The sequence below is a fragment of the Scleropages formosus genome, chromosome 14 (genome assembly GCF_900964775.1).
Source record: "Scleropages formosus chromosome 14, fSclFor1.1, whole genome shotgun sequence".
Classification (NCBI taxonomy): Eukaryota; Metazoa; Chordata; class Actinopteri; order Osteoglossiformes; family Osteoglossidae; genus Scleropages; species Scleropages formosus.
In genome coordinates this window covers 8,329,464-8,350,761 of record NC_041819.1, presented here as the reverse complement: position 1 = coordinate 8,350,761, position 21,298 = coordinate 8,329,464, and the positions used below count along the sequence as shown (strand labels likewise).

At 43.1% G+C, this 21,298-nt stretch overlaps 1 protein-coding gene across 3 annotated transcripts in view; it reads right to left on the bottom strand.

Annotated features, from left to right (window-relative positions):
• Window positions 1–20,513, bottom strand: part of LOC108920466 (dachshund homolog 1-like) — a 107,900-nt gene extending 87,387 nt beyond the window's left edge. For all 3 annotated transcript variants that reach the window (XR_003798155.1, XM_018729227.2, XM_029258087.1), the window contains exon 1: window positions 19,550–20,513. Coding sequence is in view for 2 of the 3 variants with exons in the window: in XM_018729227.2 (XP_018584743.2) it covers window positions 19,550–20,121 (572 nt within the window). In the remaining variant the exon portion in view is untranslated. The remainder of the gene's footprint in view (window positions 1–19,549) is intronic.
• Between the last annotated feature and the right edge of the window lie 785 nt (window positions 20,514–21,298).

Below are 21,298 nucleotides of genomic sequence, written 5' to 3'. Positions count from 1 at the left end.
AACATCCACCTGTTGTTTGTGCACTCGGGAAGAGTTTAGGATCCACATTAGCACTGAAACATGTCCCAGTGCACTTCTGACCTCTACCCAAATTTAAAGGCACGGAGAGTGATGCTTCAAAGACACGTGGGATTAAAGACATCTGGTTAAACAGCCTTTTGTTGGTGTGCCATTCTCACACCAAGCTCTTCAAGATGCACAAATGCCTGGACGGTTCGACAGGAATCAAACAGCTGGCGGGATGAGCCTCCGTCAAATGGATCCGGCTCTCGCTGGCAAAACAAACATCCCAAAACAAGGTCGATCGTTGTGCCAAAGGAAGGGACCTCGAGGCCGCCGCATTCTTCAAGAGGGCACAGCTTCACAGCTCACTGAAACATAGACACAGATGAGGCCCTCAGGGGTTCTGGCAGCTCGACACACACGACTACACTTACCGCGTTTAGACGCATTTGCACCGTTGCCCTTCCGTACAGTGCGCCTAACACACATATGTTGAACGTGCATAATGAGCCTGTGACGTTGCAGAATAAACGCTTCACGGAGTCACGTTGCAGGTCATTATGGAGGCACAGAAAGTACTCGTCAGCCACGGAGTTGGGAGGAAAACTAAAGCTGAATCTGTTTTAATGCAGAGGCATCTACTTTGAGTAATCTGATGAAAACTTTTCAGCGTTTCACTGGTTATTGCATTTTGCTCATTAAGAATCCTGGAGCTACAGTTAAAAAGTATAACGGATTCTGTACTCGGCTCAGCATTTTTTAAGTTTTCTAACCACACCACTTTTAGGGCTTGGTGCCATGCTTACATGAAGCCTCCGATTTTGTGTGCGGTTGGAATACAAATTGCAATCGGCATACGCGTTGCATCCGAGATGAGCGTGATTCATGAATTATGAAAAGCACGAGTTATAATGGCCCACAGTTGTCCAACATAACAGCAACCGGATGTTTAGGCTATACAAAATGCTTACACTAAACAAAAATTTAATCATAACATCACAATACATTAACTTTGAGAGAAGTCATTTAAAATGGGAAATGAAATGTTGAATAGGGCAGAACAATAAACACAACAGTGACATGTTTTGCTCTGAAAAACTGAATAGGTATATTCTTTCCAAATATCAATTTATGTCTTTTTTTTTTTTTTTTACACAATAAAAACATGTTTTATTCTAATGTATGCATTTGTGAATGCACAAATATCCACACAGTCTAATAAGTACCTGTTTCGTCATGATTTACGACGAGCAGATGCGTGAAAATAATGAACAGAATGGGAGGAAAAAAAAAACAATTTCTTTGAAAACAAAGTCACACCGAGGATTTATGTCTGTGTGTTAAGGCGTGTGTCGGACTCCGTGCGTTTCAGAATGCGTCCGTCCACACTGCACCGTCTCCAAGCTTCAAGGACTCGGAAGCCTGTCATAAAACAGGGAGGTGAAAGCTAACTAGAGGAAAACAAATGACTTCACAGTGAAAGAGCCATTGAAATTCCTTCAGTATGTCACATTAAAAACAACTGAACAAACAGAGATAAGAAGGTCAGTGGGATTTTAAATGAGCTTTTTTTTTTTCCCCCCAACCCTCTCTATTTCTCTTTCTCTTCCTCACTCTAAACCAAACAAATGAAGCTTATTACTGCAGATTACACACGCCGGGGCCGTTCTTCGAAGGATCCTTTTCCCCTGACCTCTAAGTATGTGTCAGCTCAGCACAGTGCTCAACGCAGCGAAATTACAGAAGAAAGCTGGACTACACATCAGTTTTTTTTCTGTGCTCTTTGGATTCATCTTACAAACCAGCACAACCTTTGAACATACTATTCTGAATATATGAACTATACACGTTGCAAAAATACGCTACACCTTAAGATGATCAAGTACTACACACACTTTCTGAACCGCTCGGCCCATACGGGGTCACGAAGCCTAACCCAGCAACTCAGGGCATAAGGCTGGAGGGGGAGGGGATGCACCCAGGACAGGATGCCAGTCCATTGCAAGGCACCCCAAGCGGGACTCGAACCCCCGACCCACCCGAGAACAGGACCTGATCCAACCCACTGCGCCACCGCGCCCCCTTGATCAATTACTAATATCAGCTAAATACTGCCAATTTATTAAGTTGATGCTTTCCCCAAAGCAACATGCATTGCTAGATTTTTATACCAAGCTACTTCAATTATTTACCCATTTATACAGCTGGGTATGTCTTACTGGAGATATTCAGGATCCAGACCTTGCTCTAGGGTGCTACAGCAGGAGCAGGGATTCAAACCCAGGTCCAGTGCAAGGCAGTGCCTTTGAGAACTACACTAGGTAGTTCACATGCAACAGATCGACACTGTACTTAGGATTGTTTAACTCTGATAAAAACTGTAATCAGATGCATGAATCCCATATAATCACAGGTCCAGTTAAAACCTAGTATTATGTATGTAAACTCAATATTACGTGTCTTAATCTCCTGGGAAAAGAAAACACACTGCATATATTTGCTGCAGAAAAAAAGAAAACTTTATTTAGCATGTGATTTATAGATGATGTCACATCGCCACCAGAATTTTAGTACTCTAGTCTAGTTTTATTAGATGACCAATCAATGGTTAAGCAGAGCAAAAACATGCTCCAAATAAACCCCTACTGCATTTGTGTTTTTATGTGATTTACAGAGCTCTGGGAGACACCACTGAGGGAGGGAGAGGAAGGTGGCGCCAAGTACAGGAAGGGTCTATGTGCCGTAGGTGTTTATTGTGACAAGTTGATTTAGACAAGTGAGCGTAGCATCGCTGAACGTTGGTACACATTTATTTTCCTACAAGTCATACAACATGAACAGGCCTGCATCAACCGCTGTCGTAACCACCGGTTCCAGAAGATACTGTGTTTATAGGAAGGAAAACAAAAAAATCAACTCTCAACTGTGCCTGACATGTCTGAATGGCCATGGCAACAAGTAGTTGTACTTGGTCCTGCTGTCTGACTTTTAGTTATTTCGTAGGGGCTCGAAGACAAGGACTGAAATGCGGTCCATCCCAGTTGGCTAGATGTCTAGGGAGCAGCAACAGTGTGAATTTGTATCGCCCTGAACAGCACCGCTGTTTGGGGGCGGGGATCTATAATGATGCACAATAAAGCACTTGGTCTAAAATCCGGCAGTTTGATTTTAGTCCAATAATACACGTCAAACAAAACAAGAACCCTGCTGTACCCTTCTCACCGCTATCAAAACCATAGTCCAGTGTATATAAATATGTACCTTCATTGTCAATAACGGCTTTTCTAATGCATCATGCCAGCGGTCCGGAGCTTAACCCGGAAATCTAGGGTGTGAGGCTGGGTATACCCTGGATGGGATGCCAGTCCATCACAGAGCAATCGCACTCACCCTCAGACACACATTCGCTCAAACATGCGCACGGTGCAAGCCATACTGGGTTAACTAATCCCCTAAAAAAAGTGCCTCTGTGAAAGTGTAGGTGATGTAAATCGGGGATCTATCTCACATTACTTAACAATGGTATTTTTTATTGCCCTGCATCAATGCACAGGTATGTGTGCAAATTCATCAAAGTATGCGCATATCAAAATGATCAGGTAGAGAAAAATCTCGCTCCGTTTTCTCCCGACTGGCAAATTCCAAGGTAATTTGCAAGAGATTTGGCCAATGCATGCATTAAATGCTCTCTTCTAATCATGACCTTTGCTGCACCTTCCTTTCCAGGCCGTGCATGGCACGACTAATATTAGCATACTGCAAGCTAAGAAACTTTCATTTTGCTCCCTAATTAGTGTGTGTTTATGAAGGGCCACCGGACTTGAGCCGCATTCATTGTAGGGTGACCTTGCAGTCCTCTGGGTTCAAGGAGAACCGGCTCTATTGTACTGTGTACATTTTCTGACACTTCACTAATGCTGACTTTATTGATCCCAGCTCTCCCATGAGCATTAAAAGGACAAAGCGTTTTCTGTTCCCAGCTGAAGATTTTTAGCTTCCAAATGCACTCGGGCTGGATGATCTTAAAAATGACACCTGTGCGTCCGCCAAGGAGAACACGAAAATAATTTTCTGTAGTCAGACATTTATTGCACAGCAGCTGAATAAGATGAAGAAAAAAAAAAAAAAGCTGAAATCTAAGAATTTCAGCAAAAAATTTCCAGCAGAACTTTTTCTCCATTTGCGCTTGATATTGAATGTTCTTTGCGCTGCAGTGTCACGGTTGTGGAAGTGCACTGTAGCTATAAGACGGTCTCCAAACTCCGCTGAAGGCCAGACTGGGCTGGACCAGGGACAGAGGGCACGGCCACCCTCAGCAAGCCACAGCAAACAGGAAATATTTGCTTCCTTTTACATCTGAGGGGGTCAATGGAAATGCTGAGAGAAACCTTGTTTAACACTGTGAACAAGGAGAGGGACACAGCAGCAAACTTTCAACAACACCAAAGGCATGTCTGCGTACACAGTGGAGCACAAGAGCATCGCTAATGCAGACATACTGGAAAAATACCTACTTAATACAGTCATTACTAATTAATTATTCATTTAGCTGACTCCTTTGTCCAAGGCAACATATAACGTGAAGTTCCTATGCAAAGTGAATTATTATTTAGCCATGTATACAGCTGGGTAATTTTTTTTCACTGAACTAATTCAGGGTATGTACCTCGAACAAGGCCACTAGAGTTGGAGCAGGGATTCAATCCCAGCACTTTCATTTCTAAGGCGATACATACTGACACATAGAAAGAATTCCGCACACTGATATGCATACACACGCAGCACAGCACAGTAGAAGTTGGTTGTTCCTGGAAGAGCTGGGCTACTTGTTGGCAAAAAACCCACCAAAAGACCAACGATCAAGAGACCAGCAGCGCCCCAGGAGAAGAGAAGGTGGTGAAATGCTCACCCATGATGGAATAATCAGTAAATACAGGATTAGTCTCAGAAGAAGAGGAAGACGGCACGGGTAAATTGAGGTCAGATTTAGGGGGTGAATTAATTGCATCTGTTATTAGTAGAGAGCAGAAAAGTGGAGGAGATAAGAGGCGCACCTAGAGTGGGATTTAGGTGTAATCTACATAGGAAAACTTTGATGACCAAAAACAAAATGTACAAAACTGGTTTCTTTATTTCAAATTAAATGTTCAAATCCCTGTCTATAGTGTGTGTGTGTGTCTGTAAATATATACATGTACACACAGTATATAATGTTTGTCCAATGCAACTTCAAATTATTGATAAATATTTAGCAGACAGAGGGGGCGCAGTGGCGCAGTGGGTTGGACCTGGTCCTGCTCTCCCGTCCTGGGTGTGTCCCCTCCCCCTCCGGCCTTACACCCTGTGTTGCCAGGTAGGCTCTGGTTCCCCGCGACCCCGTATGGGACAGGCGGTTCAGAAAATGTGTGTGTGTGTGTCTGTATTTAGCTGACATTTTTATCTAAGGTAACTTAGTGATAGATAGATAGATAAAGTTGAGCAATGTAACAGACACACAAACTAAGGGCAGTTTGGAATCACCAAAATGTAAAAAAAAAAAAAAAAAAAAAAAAGAAGGTCTCTCAACTCTTGAAAGGCAACCCACACCAGCTGCACACATTTGTTACCCGCTTAAGAAATTGTGTTAATTTTAATGGGATTTGGTGAGACTTTATCACGAATATGTGCCACTTTTTTCTGGCGCAAGAGCCCAGGTTTTACTTTTGAAACAAGCGGTAATTACTTGTTTGAGTTTGGAGAATTTACCTTACGAAGGTTGTAGACTGTGCGTAAATTGCAATGATATACTGTGTACTGTACAGTATACACAGAGAGACAAACAATTACAGATACACACAAATCAAAACTGGTGTTAGTACAAACAAGCCTGCTTCATTGCTCAGTGTTTACACCTACTTCTTGCTACTTTCTTTTACTGATGTAACGGGGCTTAAACAGCCTGCCATCAGGTATCAAACCATTTCACCCCTCTTGAGGTACTATATCTTACCATAGTTACTAAATGTGTAATAATGTGTGAAACCGTTTTTATTCCAGCTTTCCTTGGTCCTTAAACTGTGATTTTTACAGCAGCATCTCGCACGACTGTAACGCGCTAGCAGAAAGCCAATATGTAACAATGCATGAAAAAGGCAAGAGAAAGGAACCATTCAGGTGTGGACAGATGCTATTATTGTGACCCGTTCATCCGGTCTCTGATCACTACATTGTATATGTGAGTAGACAGGAGCAATAAAAGCATGCATTCGCGACTGTACTGTATGTATTATTAAGAGCATTGTAGCAAGAAGATCCGCTCTACTGAGCATTTTCCCCTGGAGCACAAAGAATGTTAGCGTAAATAAATGCCATTGCCCTAAAGAATCAATGTGTACTTTTATTGCCCTGTGCTGGAAGTAAGGAAGATATTTCAAAATCCTATAAATCTGTAAACAAGGTCCGTGAAGCAGATCAATTTGAAATGGCAGAATACAATTACACAGACAAATTCCATCTGGGCACACACTGTCCATCTGCCTCGGGGTGGAAAACATCAAGACGGAGCTTCTCCACTCTTACTGGTGTTTACTTGCTGAGTGAATTAAGCAATTAACAGGGAAACACAGAAGGGCACGAAAAAATGCCATGAATCAAGTTTCTTTTAAATTTACCGCATAGTTTCAATGTGCAATATATTTTAGCAAACCATAATTTTAGCCGACAGCCATTTTCGTGTTGGAAGGATTTTCAGCTCCTACCTTTGCTAATTACAAATAGGAAATAAGAACACAAATACAATCCATCTACTACACCATGCTTGTATCAAAAATTTACAAAAGAAAACTGATTTTCAACAACTGAGTACCAACAAATAGGTCACAGATTTATATATTTTAGATTTATCGATACTTTCGTACTCAGTCAAGGGTTAAGAATGATTACAAAGTTATTGGTGAATTTAAGCTATTTTTCTTATTGAAGGGTCAAAATAAAGACATGTAACACACATATACTGCAATTACATTTTGACCATTAGGTAGGTAATTCCATGAATGATTCACACTTTGTTTTTTCAGGTGATGTAAACTATGTGAAAATTCTCAACTAACAAATTCTGTTTAATTTGATTTCAATAGTAGGGTGCTTTCAGTGAAAATGTCAGTTGCGATTGAGTAACTAAGACCTCAGCTGCAATGAAAACAAGTTCATAATACCCTTTGGCACATGAGACCAGGGTTGCTGAACCTCAGTCCAAGATGAACCCTGTACTATTTCTGCAAATAGCATATTTTACGCACATAAACAAAAACATGGTTACTCAACTGAGTCACCTGAAATCGAACGGAGTCATTCAAACATTTGCAAAAGTATGTTTTAAACCAAATCACCACTCTATGAAGGTGTACTGAATTGAATCACTATTACCAAAGGTTCACCTTTATTAAAGTGTTTACCACATTACTTAAAACAATATAAATTCAGTACATCTTTATACTGTATACAAACATACTGTACTTTATTACATTTACCATTATTTATTGACACTTTTTTCCAAAGCGACTTATAATGTTAAGCTGTTTTACAGCTATTTACCCATTTATACAGCTGAGTAATTTTACTGGAACAATTTGGGGTAAGCACATTGTTCAAGACAGCCAGAGGTGAGATTTGAACCAGCGACCTTTAGGTCCAAAGGCAGTAGCTCTAACCAACTACATATACGGTTTTGTTTTCATTTTTTAATTAAAAAAAAAAAAAAAAACTGCACTTAAGGGATTCAGAACGCTGTGTTTCAATGTGTTAAATTGAAAATATGTACTTTAATCTTATATAGTGTTTGCCATTTTAAAAATCATACATGTATCTTGCATCTGTGAGCTCTTAAAGTGCTCTCAACTGATTAAAGTACATCAAAGACTCATCAGTAATTGCCCTGAGCTATAAGGGCACATTTTAATTGTGCAGTGTAAAACCTCAGATTTCGAGGATACATTGTACTAAAACGTTTTGACTTCCATACAAATTGGTTCCCATGAATATGCATTTTTAAAAACATGCATCTAAAACCTAAAAGGATGTACACTAAGATCAGATGAGAAGATTACTTTGTCACACTTCCAGATCTATTCCAGAATTCCAGATCACTGCTGTAAAATTTTAAGGCTTTATTTCATTAGAAGCAATAGTGACAACAGCAGTACCTCCAAACTTAAAAAATAGCAATATTTCATTAAGTGAAGCACTATTTGGGATCAGTGAGAAGTGGGGGGGAACAAACTCAGGTACACTGTAGGTTACAGGTCAGACTAAAGTGCTATACTAGTTCACACTGCCAAACAATGGGAATAAAGAGACGTACCGACACTGAATCGGACTCTCTAAACAACACAAGCATTCATTTGTGTGGTCTGTTTCATGGCAGTAAGGCATTAAAGATGATCCTGGTGGGACAAACTTCTTACAAACACAGTCACTGGGAATAAATGATTATGATTACAGATTATAAGCAACTGGCAAAAATCAAACATGGACGTACTTCTTTTGGCTGTAATGTCAGTTTGTCATCAGTACTGAACTGTGTTTAATCACAAAACGATTTTGTTGTTTATTCTAGGTAATTCATTTCAGATTCTCTGTAAGACCAAACTGTTTTCGCTCACAAACATTCACAGAACCTTCATGGTTTCAATGAAATTATAGGAAGTCGTTTAAATTAACACTTTTTTTTGTAATCTACAGCTAAATTTGTATAAAGTCACTATATACATCCAAGAGCAAAATCATTCCTGATACCAACTTTGAGAAATAAGAATAATATAAACTTTAGCTTGTTGCACGGCAACACCCATTCATGAACATAAATTGGGTCTATTCTTTTATTTACTGAACTCATCCTTATGCACTGCCGTCTACAACTGGCAAGGCAGCCAAAGAATATAAACAAACACACATTCAATTTCCTGCACAGACAGAAACCTGGGAAGCATCAAAAAGCAAACACTGGGATTATAGAAGACAAAGACACTAAAGGCTTACATCTTTTCATATAAATGCTTTTTAAATTAGAAATTAGGTGGCAGTACATTATATACTGGTTACAGCTGCTCCCTGGACCCTGGAGGTTTCAGGTTTGAATCCCATCTGTAACATCACCGTGCAAGGTACTGACCCTAAAACGCACCTGGAAAAATTTTCGAGCTGGTATAAAGCAGTAAACCACTGTAAATTGCGCTGGTGAAAAGCATCGGCTAAACAAATAAATGTAATTAAATTTATTATTTTCAAAGATTATTTAGCATTGCAGCATGTATCCGGTTCAAAACTGCTGAAAAGCCTGAAATCACAGTCTCAAGTCACCCTACCAGTAAAACACTGCTCCGCGCTTCTGAAACTTCAACACTGTACTGTTACATGCTGTGAAAGTCATAAAACACTGTGTTAAATTTCCTTCATTTCCACCGCTACATAAAAATTAGTGAAAGGAACAGGATGAAATGCAGAACTGCAGGTCACTCCCCTGCAGGCTGTCAAGGTGACAGCAGTGCTAATTCTTCCCAGCCAAGCTGTGGACTGAACAGCGCATTAGTTCCTGCAAATGTTTCTATTATTCAGTCTAATCACAACCTACGGTACAAGATACAATTAGCTGAGATTACGTTTTGAAACATAACGCTGTCTGAAATGACCATAAACCAGGATGAACCATTACGGATGAGAGACGTCTCGCGTTCAGTCAAGGGCTTAATTATCCCAATCTGAACCTCCTGCATGGCAAACAGACACCTGTCTCCCTCTCAGCCTTGTTAAGACCGTTGAAGCATCCTACTTTCCTGCTGGGGAGCAGGTGGTGTGTGAGCTGCGTAAGGAGAACCCCCTGACTGACAGCTGGCAGGGGGGAAACTCAAACACCCGCCACGCGGCTGCCGTGGGAGAGGATAGATGGCTCGAACTCCCTCCGGCCAACCGAGTGCGATCTCAAACCCGAGGAGCTGCGAGCAGCCAAACACTGGAGGTCTGCTGGAGACAGCCTTCCACCCCATGCCTTTTGGTGCGTCACCCTTGAAAGAGAAGGAAAAAAAAACTCCACTGCAATCAGAGCTGAGCGTTGCGGGTAGACTGAAAGCGTGCCGTTTTTTTCACAGCACAGCGCGAGGAAGCGCAAACCAAGGTAATTTCCACTAGTGCTAATTGTTGTAAAAGCAGAAGTATCACCAAATACCAACTGATGGAGAAAGGCTGATGGAACAAGTAACTTTTCTCTCGTTTCTACGTGTCTTGCTGAGGCGAGGGCTCAAAGCAAAAGAGAAAACAATATAGCTTTGCCCTTGAAAGGTTACTGGAAACTGCATCCGAAGTTTCTGGGGAGGGTTGGTCTGCTGTGTGTGAACACGATTCCACGAAGACACATCGTTGACAGAGGTGAAACGGACCCACGGCTGGGAAACACAAAAGATTCAGACTGCCGAAGGACAATGGGGAATGTGAGAATGAACAGTTTCCTCCTAAGATCCCGTTTCTTACCTGAAAGACTGAGATGGCGATCCTCAACAAGTGAAGCGTGATTCAGCCTTGGCAACCTCCTCCGGCTTCTTCCCACGCAAACACATCGCACTTAAACCACATGAGACAAGTAAAGGAGCACCATTTACAACTGAACGTACACTCCTGATGGTGACTAGCCATGCACTGTAAAGGAGGAAGGAGCAGCGTATGAAAGCCCATAGGCCATAGCCTTTCTAGACTTCTACAGGAAACCATATTGAAATTAAGAGGTGGAAAAGCATTACAGAACATCAGATAATATGTACTCTAAGAAATGTGCTGTGCAAATCTGACAATAACACGGTTATGCGAAAACAAGTTCAAACTACTACACCTTGAAATTTGTAATACAGTGATATCAACTGCGAATTTCACACATTTTCTCAGGGGTCAGTCGCTGACGCTAAGGGGCAAAATACACCAATTTTCAAAGAGCAACATCAATTACATTTGCAGGCAATGCTGTAAAAAGATGTAGACCTTTGAGAGATTATGCTTTATTTATACTTATATGTTCTGAAAATTAGAATGGAGTAACAGAAAGATCCAGCAAAACAGATGACACTAGGATCCGCTTAAAAACATGTGATGCAACCAATGGCAACTCTTTATACTGGTGGAATAATGATGAAAGTGGGAATATCGCCACTTGATTTCCCTAATACTGTATATCTGGAGAGCAGGTCAAGGTAGCCTACAGCTGTTCAGCTATGTCGTCATTTGAAGATAAATTTGCATAGAAAAACAAATTGTTCTGATAAGCTTCGGGGAAAATGAAATGACAGAGATGCAAGACTCATTATCAGTTGTAACAAGAAGTCAATGAATGGAACTGGAAGGCAGGGAAAAAAAAAAAAACATGGTGGAAAAACAACCCACTACAAAGGCTGTAAATCCCACGAATATTTGTATTTTCGTCTTTTTTTCTATTTGCCTTCGTAGATAGCCACAAAACAAATATTGCTCACAGCTGCCAAACATTACCGTCCCATTCTCTTTCAGCGAAAGTCCTTCGGAGAAATCAAAAGTAAATAAATCAACTAAACACTGACAGAGTTTATCTTGGGGGTCACCGTGACTCTGGAGCAGGGCTGTGCACGGGAAGGCCGATAAAACGAAAGATTTACGATGGCTAGCTGAGTGAGACTATAGCCTGGACTTCACATCGAGCGCTTCCTTTCTCTACTTCTCTATCGCCGGATAACCTCGCTGTCGGCTGCCCCGCAGTCTCCTCATCAACATGCTTTTCAATCAGAAAACACGTTGGAAAAAAACTGTTCATATATAAAACGGTGGCACAACATGAAGCGCTGGTTTACCACAGTCCCCGGGCTGCGGGTTCAGATGTGGCTTCAGATCTGTGTGCACTTCTCCACGTGTTCGCATAGCCGTCGCATCCCCGAGAATGTCCTCCTCGTGTTCGCACAGGTTTCCTCAGGGTGCTCTGGTTTCCTCCCACAGTCCAAAGATGCACAGCTGAAGCGAACTGGGGAATGCAGTGTGGTATAGTATATCTAGCACTTTAAGGCACTTTTGGAGAAGGTGTTAACTAAATTCTAGTTAGTAAAACTCTTTCAGCTCCCTAGTTGTGGAGAAAACTGTCTGCTAAATGAAAAAAGTAAATGTAAAATCTGCAAAAATGTGCCAAACGCTACAACTGATAATGTTCAGCGTGGAACTTGGCATCCTTTTCGACCCCTTTCTTCTTAAACAGGAAACACTTTCTGCAACAGGGCCCTATTCAGCACCTCACATTCAGATAGGAGTGGTTTGGTTGGTTATCCTCGTGCCATTGATTAACCACATTTTGTACCATGTTGCACGGAACTAAGGCACATTATTAACCTCCAAGTTGCCAAGGCTAAGCTAGTGGTGCCAGGAGTCACGATCCCTCAGATACACGATGTAATGTGCTTCGCTGCAAAAAAGTTAAGAGAATGGTTATAGAAACGCCATGTGAATCCTGCATTAGGCAACCGCAGAGAGTAAGAAATAAAACACAGTGACAGCACTGTCACGAGCAAACAAGCAGCGGTGTTCAACAAATTGCTAATATGAATTGAACTGCTAACATTAATCAGTGTTAACAACGAGAAACCATCTCTCTGAACAGTATCTACGTTCTGCGCGCTGGGTCATGCTTTGAGAAGGACTGCGAAGCCGTCTAATGAAAACTTTTTTGTTCTGTTGCAGAGAACTAGGTCGTCCTCTGATAATTGTCAATCATGCAGTAAATCGTTCCATGTGGAAAATGAATACCGCGGTACAAATTAAACAATGGCCGCCTGGAAAGGAGAGTCACCCTTACGTCATTCGTCCTCAGTTTGAAACAAACCCATTTACTGCCTCAACGTTTGCTTTTGAAAACTAATTGTATGTTTGGGCCTAAAACATCCCGATCGCATAACAGACGCACGAAAATTATTCGCCGAAACTTGGAAATGTTAAAAAATGTTCCTTTCTTACAGCACTGGAATGCAAGTTAAGTCAATATCCGTACCCACCACGTGCAATTCAAGTACGCTTGGTTATCTTACCTTAAAGCCAATTTACAGCATTTATCTTATCTGCAAACATGTGCTTTTCCTTCCTAATAAATATTGTCGTTTTCAGTATGAACCTTTATTTCGCCGATTTCTTTGTCCAAGGCAATCTGCAATGTTAGATAATCAACATTACAACAAACTACTCAACTGTACGGCAGGGCATTCTTACTGTATCGGTTCAGGGCGAGAACCTTGATCGGGGTACTACAGCCGGAGCGGGGTGTGTAGCAGAGACCTTCAGAACATAAGGTGAAAGCTCTAACCTGTACTCTCCCTCCTTCCCTCGCAAGAACATCTTTATCAAGTAAAAGTACTGTCCGAAACCAAAATACTGCCTCAAAAATTTATCCGGCTCATATTTTATATTTGAAACTAAAAAGTCGGTAAGTACTCAGATACTGAGCAATAACTCCAGCTGTTAACCTTATTTTAACCACAGAAACAAACACGTATGCACAAATATCCCGTGTCAATATACGACACGGAATTTTACAATAACCCTGCAGTATCCTCTAGGACTGAGAATGAATCGAGCACATGCATGCGAATGCAAAAGCGCATAATATCCCACTAGCATGCAAACATTTCCAGGAAGAGATAACTGTTAAAATGATCAGCCATTATAACTGCTTCAACAAGCATTTAGTAAGTTTAGACTGTGGCTGTCCTTGCAGTGCATTCTAAAACAATGATTTACCAAAAGCACTAGAAAGTAACAGTTTGTCGAATGTACTGTATAATGAATAACTCCTGTGCATTGATAGAAAATGCACCATGGTAATCTACCTGCATACCACGAGCCTTGACTCTAGTAGTTTAACGAGCTCTTCCAAGATGCACAAAAAAAAAAGTAATGATCTGAATGATGAGCTGTACTGTGGAAGGATAAAAAACAAAGTGTTTACAGTGTAGTTTATCTTAAATCAGCCACATTTACATAAAGATGGGAAAACAAACTGAAGAAATTCCCACGACTTGTGATCGGTTTCTTCACGTTTTCCCGGGCCTGCCTGATCCAGCAAATGAGGAAATAAAGGGAAATGAGCCCCTCATACAGCAACTCTTCCTGCATGGGGAAAAAAAAGAAATAGTTCTTTAAGGATTCCAGCCTTGTCATTTTCAATTTTCTGCTGTTTGGACATGCTTGTGTTCAGATCCCTGAACATCTATTCAGTATATCAATCCTAATTAGACAATCTGGGGCCTGGAAGGATTGAAGGCAGATTTATTTGCATAATTTAATCATAAAGACTCAGTGATACATATATCCAAATGCATGTGTACAATTATCTTTTTATCCTTAGGGTAAAAGAATTAATATGATTAGGCAATAATTCTTTAAAAAGAGGGGGAAAGCAAAACCAGCAAGTGCACTCTCTCTTAAAACAGTAGCTCTGGGCTTTATGAAAAATTAATTAATTTCTGAGAAAAATCAATTTATCAATGTGACCGTATTAGACAGTGCCAGCACAAAGCCTGGAACCTTTGTCCAATCAGGAAATCTCATCAGCTCCTGCCTTGTGTCAGTAGCATGTAGCATGACTTCACGGCGCACCAGAAATATTCACCATTGTCTCACTGTCACTTGCTGCTACATACAGTACGTGACATGCTGATCAGAGCAGATGTAGCGCTGCCCAAGCCTGTTGCTCTCTCGTGCGAAAAAGAGACATTTGGCAGGAGTACCCACAGTGGTCTTTATTATCTATTAATTATGATGATGATGATGATGATTATTATTATGGGGGTGCGGTGGTGCAGTGGGTTGGACCACGGTCCTGCTCTCCGGTGGGTCTGGGGTTCGAGTTCCGCTTGGGGTGCCTTGCGACGGACTGGCGTCCCGTCCTGGGTGTGTCCCCTCCCCCTCCGGCCTTACGCCCTGTGTTACCGGGTAGGCTCCGGTTCCCCGCAACCCCGTAAGGGACGAGCGGTTCTGAAAATGTCTGTGTGTGTGTGTGTGTGAGATTATTATTATTATTTTGCTCTAGCTATTGCTTTTCTCCAAAGTCACTTACAGTGTGAGGTTTGTACAGCAAGTTACAATAACTTACCCATTAACAGAGTATAGCAATATACAGTATACCGGTTATTCTTACTGTACCAATCCAGGGTAAGTTCCTTGATCAAGGGGACTACAGTGGTACGTGAGATTCAAAACACCCAGATTAGCTCAGAAAGATCTTTCCTCTCTCAAGGTAATACTGGTCTGACCCCTTTCTACGATTCTCCTACCTGGTTTAATCAGCCTGTTTAATGAGAGGTGGAGTAGTCTAAAATAATGGGAGCCTCAAAATCTTTGGTCCTTCACCCCTCGGTCTCCTGAGCTTTAAGAGCTAAGGGAGTCACACTTTAATTGTTAAAAACTGATTAAATACTTTCCTTATCTATAAAACCCAATATTTGTTCTGAAAAATGGAATAAAACGGCACAGAAACATTTATCACTTTAGGCTATATTAATGAAGCCTAAAAAATGTGTCAAATTCTTGGGCCTTTTTTTTTCTTTTGCACAACAGTTTCAGATGGCAGACAGATGGTATAACATATAAGACTGTATAACATGACCATTAACTAAGCAGGTCACTCGGCCACTGCTACGTTCAGCCACATCTATACAAAACCCAGCAGCCATCAGGCTTTGACTGGTCTCGCTGCTGTTCTGGGCCCAAGTCACAGCACTCCGAGTTCCCCGAGATCATTTGTGTGGAGACTAAGATTTCATGTAAAGCATCATTTTTATTTTAAGTAGGTACTTTCTTGCACTTACAATCAGTTTAAATGCATCTCCTAGACATAAAATCTGGGTACAATATGTTTGTCTTTCAAGGAAACGACCAGATTAAACCAATTTAATGTACTTGCACTAAAAATTATATTAATGTTATGCTTCTCAATCATTTCATTTTCCCATTATAAAAATCATGTCCCTGCAAAACTTTTTCTGGTATATGTCATATCAGTGGAAGCTTTGAAGGCAGATGGTTTATTCTGTCAAAACATTGTTCCTTTGACCGTTAATCAGTGTAAAAATCACATTTATGACTTCAAATGCATCTGCCTTCTCACTGACCAGTCAATGGAAATACTACAGATCACAAGATTCTAGGGTCAGGGTTCATTTATAGATTGTGTACGCTTAATTTTTCCATGCATTCAAACTGACTTGTGCATCTGTCACTCTGTTCTTGAAGTTATTAACCTCATCCCCATTATCAGGCTCCTTCCTGGATGTGGTTGCTGGGTGACAGGTATCTTAGCACCCAAACTGACTAGGGGAAATCTGAATTCTGTCCAGAAATGTCCCATGAGCTCATACTACACATGGTGCATGCCCTGTAGAAAACCAACTGTAAGTGAGCACCAAATGGAAAAATATGAAAGACGTGGCACGTTCAAAAGTGTACGTGCAAAGAACTTTTGAGTACAAAAAAGTCAGGCATTTGTACACATAAACACTTAATACGTAAAATTAAATAAGTAAAAATAAAAGATGGTCCTGAAAGATACAATATAAATAATTCAATAAAATTTGAATACAAATAAATTGTGATGGTTAAATATTTCACTTACATTTTTCATCACTCATGCACTGGATCATATTGCTTGCCATTGTGACAAAATCTCAATTCAAAGACCAATGCAAGAAGAACTGCATTCAGCTTGTTTCACAGTGACAGTGTGAGAGGCCTCTACTCGCATCGCATCAGTGTTTAAACAACCACAAAATATGAAAAAATTAAATGGTAAAGCAAGCAGCTGAAGAAGTATCGTACCGTCAACTCAATTACAGCAGACTGCCTCTGCTTGTCGGATGGCAAACTGGACATACAATTCAAGCTCAAGAGAAACCAACAAAAAAAAGAACCTGGGGCTGTGTCAGAACCATTCTTAGGACTACCAAAAAAAAAAAAAAACTTTCCAAAATGTGAAACGGGAAAGTCTTGACTATGGCTTCATTAAATACAGAAGCGGGTAATCAATGAGAATCACACCAAAGAAACCCCTGCATCATCTATAATCTATCACAAGTGTTGTTCTTCATCTTCCCTCAATTATGTAATCAATACCAAATAGTTATGGTCGCATCAACAGATGCTACCACTCGAGCGCATGTGTTCAGCAGCACTGTCGTTCAATACATGTCACACGTAGCTGATGCCTCCACATTATGAACGATGATGTAATCTTAGAAATGGCCAGCTGCAGCAGCAAGAATGATGGGTGTCTGTTTTAAATAAACCCAGCCGAGTGCTTTCGGAGATGATGGCTGCCCTCTCTGCATCCCAGTAATCGCAAAGCACCTCGCTGTCAGTAATCCTGAGCGTATCAATCCATTGTCCTTTAAATCCTTGCATCAGTCAAACAGACCTAGACCTCCCACCTGTAGTTTGTGCACAAATCCATATGTTCTTTGCACCATATTTTTCAATACAAAGAAAAAAATATCTGCACAGTACATTACTTAGTAGAGTGGTAAAGCTGTTGTCCTGTCTATAAACATGACACGATAGCATGAATGCAATATGATACAGTGTTACATAAAACAAATATTTCAGTGAACCAAATCTGCTTTCGTTCATCTCGAACCACAGCGAAAGCACAAGACAAAAGTGTTGACACCTAGCAATAATAAAAGAATAAGGTACTGAATATTAGTGTAGTGTTGCTCAGTACTGAACTTCGCATTCAATGCTTTCAATATTTGACAGATAAGTATAGCTTTCATTTTACCAAATGAAACCGAAAAAGCATTTGCAGCATGCTTCAGGATGTCAAATGTGAGATTTCATACTGACAGAGCGGACAGAAAGGCAGAACGAAAACCCCTTATCGCTCAAATAAACTTCCTGGTTTATTTTAACCATCTCTCAAAGGATATGAAATATGTACCATGTGGAATCGTACGCGAAAAAATAAACACACATATTTAACAAGCGGTGCTTCCAGATGGAGAACAATTTGCCACATGTTGAATTACAGCTGTTGCAGGAAAGATTTATTCAGACTTCACATTCTATACGGACAACATTATGACGTGGTAGTTACTAGCTGTGATTCATATTATGGAGGAGCGAATAAAGAGCAACAGGTCAACTGATTAATTTAATTTGTTTTTTTTTTTTCCTTTTCTTCCCTGAACCAGCATGAGGGAGATGCGGTGGTGCAGCGGGTTTGGCCTCTGCCTGCTCTCCGGTGGGTCTGGGGTTCGAGTCCTGCTTGGGGTGGCTTGCGATGGACTGGCGTCCCGCCCTGGGTGTGTCCCCTCCCCCTCCAGCCTTGCACCCTGCGCTGGCGGGTTAGGCTGGGGCTCACCGCGACCCCACTCGGGACAACCGGCTTCAGTCAATGTGTGTGTGTGAGCCAGCATGATCATTACTACCCCCTAAAGTAAAAATGAAAGGATGGAAGCCCTTGACGCTGACATCAGTCAGACGCTGGTCAGCTCAGATGTAAAAACTTCCAAAAACCATCATCCGTGCCTATACGTGCTACACCTGGTGCTTCGCATTGTGCTGCAACCGAGCATCCTTTAAGTTTAATAAGGAACTGAGATGCAGCTTTGACAAGGTGAGGTCGCTAACACTGTGACTGTTCCGTTGTGGCAAAACATTTGCTGAGCGCTCCACGTATGTTTAGGAATACAATAATGTCGCCTTCCTTAGGGACAGAGCTGATCATCTGGAGGTATTGCAGCCATCGGAGGAAACGAGGAAGGCCAGGCTGTCTATCCATCGCAGCAAGAATAAAAGATGAGGCCGGTTTAGGTGCCGAAGTGAAAGTGCGCTCATCTTTGCTGTGTTGAGGTGATTCTAATACACAGAATGTCCAGTAATGTCACTGTGAATTTCTACCCGAACAGCCACTCCCGTATCCATCTGTCTAATTATTATTGCCTATTTTTTCCTCATTCGTTTCGTTTACCGTCACACGATCTCCAACACGTCAGAACTACTGCAGAACTTCCAACCAAGTAGTTTTTCACACGATCTGCTGCTGCTGCTGCTGCTGCTGGTTCTGTCAACAACTCGCGGGAACTGAAACGAACGAAATGTCGAAAGGAAAGAGGCCGAGCGGAGCGCTGCAGCGACACATGATCTGTCACCCGGGCGGCTGGGTGACAACAATCGATGAATCGTGTGGCACGTAAAACCCAACTGGGCCAATCCAATGCCATTTCGGGTCTCTGTTTGAAACAAACCCCAAGAACAACCTGAACCTACTTTTTTTCCCCTTCGAGTCCATGTCCGCACCGCACAGCCACACAGTCACCATTAAGTGTGATCATCGTCATGTTTTACCGCCGGCGTGCGCGCCTTTTCAAAGAATCTAACCCGCCGCGTGTGTGAAAGTCAAAGTGCCGCTCAAACTGTTCGGACGAACGGAACTTGCGGGAAGTCGGAAGATGATCCGGGATCGTCCTGTGACCGCGCGAGCGAGCGAGCGTGCGTGCGTGTGTGCGCGCGCGCGCGCCCACCTCACCTGGCGTTGGTGCAGTCGCTGTAGAGCGTGTCGAAGTCCCTCCTGGAGATGAGCTTGCAGCGGTTCACCCCCGGCTGGATGGCGCCGAGCCCGCGCAGCACGCGCACCTGCTCCACGTTGCACACCACGGGCGTGATCTCGAGGCGCTTCAGCTTCGTGTAGACGGTGTGCAGGCCGCCCACCAGGTGCTTGAGAAAGAGCTCGAAGGCCTGCGGCAGGCAGATGAGCTCCTGTCCGTCCACGGTGAACGAGGCCACCTTGGCGCCCCTCACCTCCACCATCTTACACTCGTTGTTCTGCGGGGTGCTCTCCACCGGCGACGGGGTCGAGTACACGGGCTTGCCGCCCGCGGGGGGAGCGCCCGGGCTGCCGCTGCTGCAGCCCAGCACCTCCGCGGCTCGGAAGAGAGCGTGTCCCGAGGGGGCGGCGGACGGGCACGGGGAGGAGGAGGAGGAGGAAGAGGTGGCCGGCGGCGGCGGCGGCAGCAGCAGCCCGCTCGTGGCCGGAGAAGTTGACATGGAGGGAGGAAGAACCAAAGGAGCCGGAGAGACCAGCGCAGCCGGAGCGGCCATCGTAACCCGCCGAGAGAGAACAAAAAAAAAAAAAAAAGAAAAAAAGTGCGTTTAAAGTGTCGGAGCCAGCGTTCAAAAGTGTTTCCGCAGGAAGAGGGGAGCACGAGCAGAATTCCCGGAGTTCTGTCGGTGTCGCCCTCCCGGCCGGCCGACCCGTCCGTCCGTCCGAGCGAGCGAGCGGGCGCACTGGAGCCTGGAGGAGGAGAAGCGGGGCTGTGCGCGAGGGAGAGGAGCCGCGCGCGCCGCTACATCCGTGTGGCACCGAGGAGCCGCGAGTGCCGCGTGCTCGCCGCGCGACTTGTTATTGTGACAAGGCGGAGAGAGGGAGGAGCCCGAGCAGCGAGCCCTGCCTGCATGGCATGCGTCCGCGCGCGCACTCGCTCGCTCATCTCTCCGAGAGCGCAGTCACGCAGTCGACGGTGATCGCAGCCGGTGGGGGTGCGCGCAGTCGCTGTCAGTGTGTGCGGTCACTCGTCTTTCGTCGAGTTGTACGGTCAGTCAGTCAGTCAGTCAGCGGACAGGTCCAGCAGCTTCTAGCGTGGATCACCTGAACTTTCACAGTAACACCGCGATGTGCTGCTGCCCAACTTTTTGGCAAAAAAAAAAAAAAGAAAAAAGTTGTTAGTGCTCTCCCATTGATTCAGTCGTCCATCTCTTGTCAATAACCACTTGTCCAACGGGCTCACGGTGGTCTGAACCCTATCCCAGGAGTACAGGGCAGGATTCGCAGTGGATCCAGTATCATGGAGCATTAAACCTGTCGCAGGGCAATCACACACACTCATTCACTCCTTCACACACACACACACAGACAAAGGGAGAGAGAGAGAGTGGCAATTTGGAGCATCCTCTTTACCCAAACATACACACACGTTGCAGCCTTGTAAAGCACCGGTGCTGCCCGCCCTGCCGCCATACAGTAGGGCGTCATGCTTCTCTGTTTGTCCCTGAAGGAATTCCAGTGCATCACAATCCTGCACTTGGTGTGACACGGTTGTGCGATCAGTCTGACAATCCGCCCACTGTCACGCAGCATTCAGGACAGGTGACAGCTTTGGAACTTGTACTGGTGTTTCAGGTGTCACGTCTACGCGGGGCTATGACACTTGTCAGGTCACGGCTTAAGAAGAGAAATGCCTTTCTCTCGGTGAATTACACCAGTGAAAAGGGCTTCTAA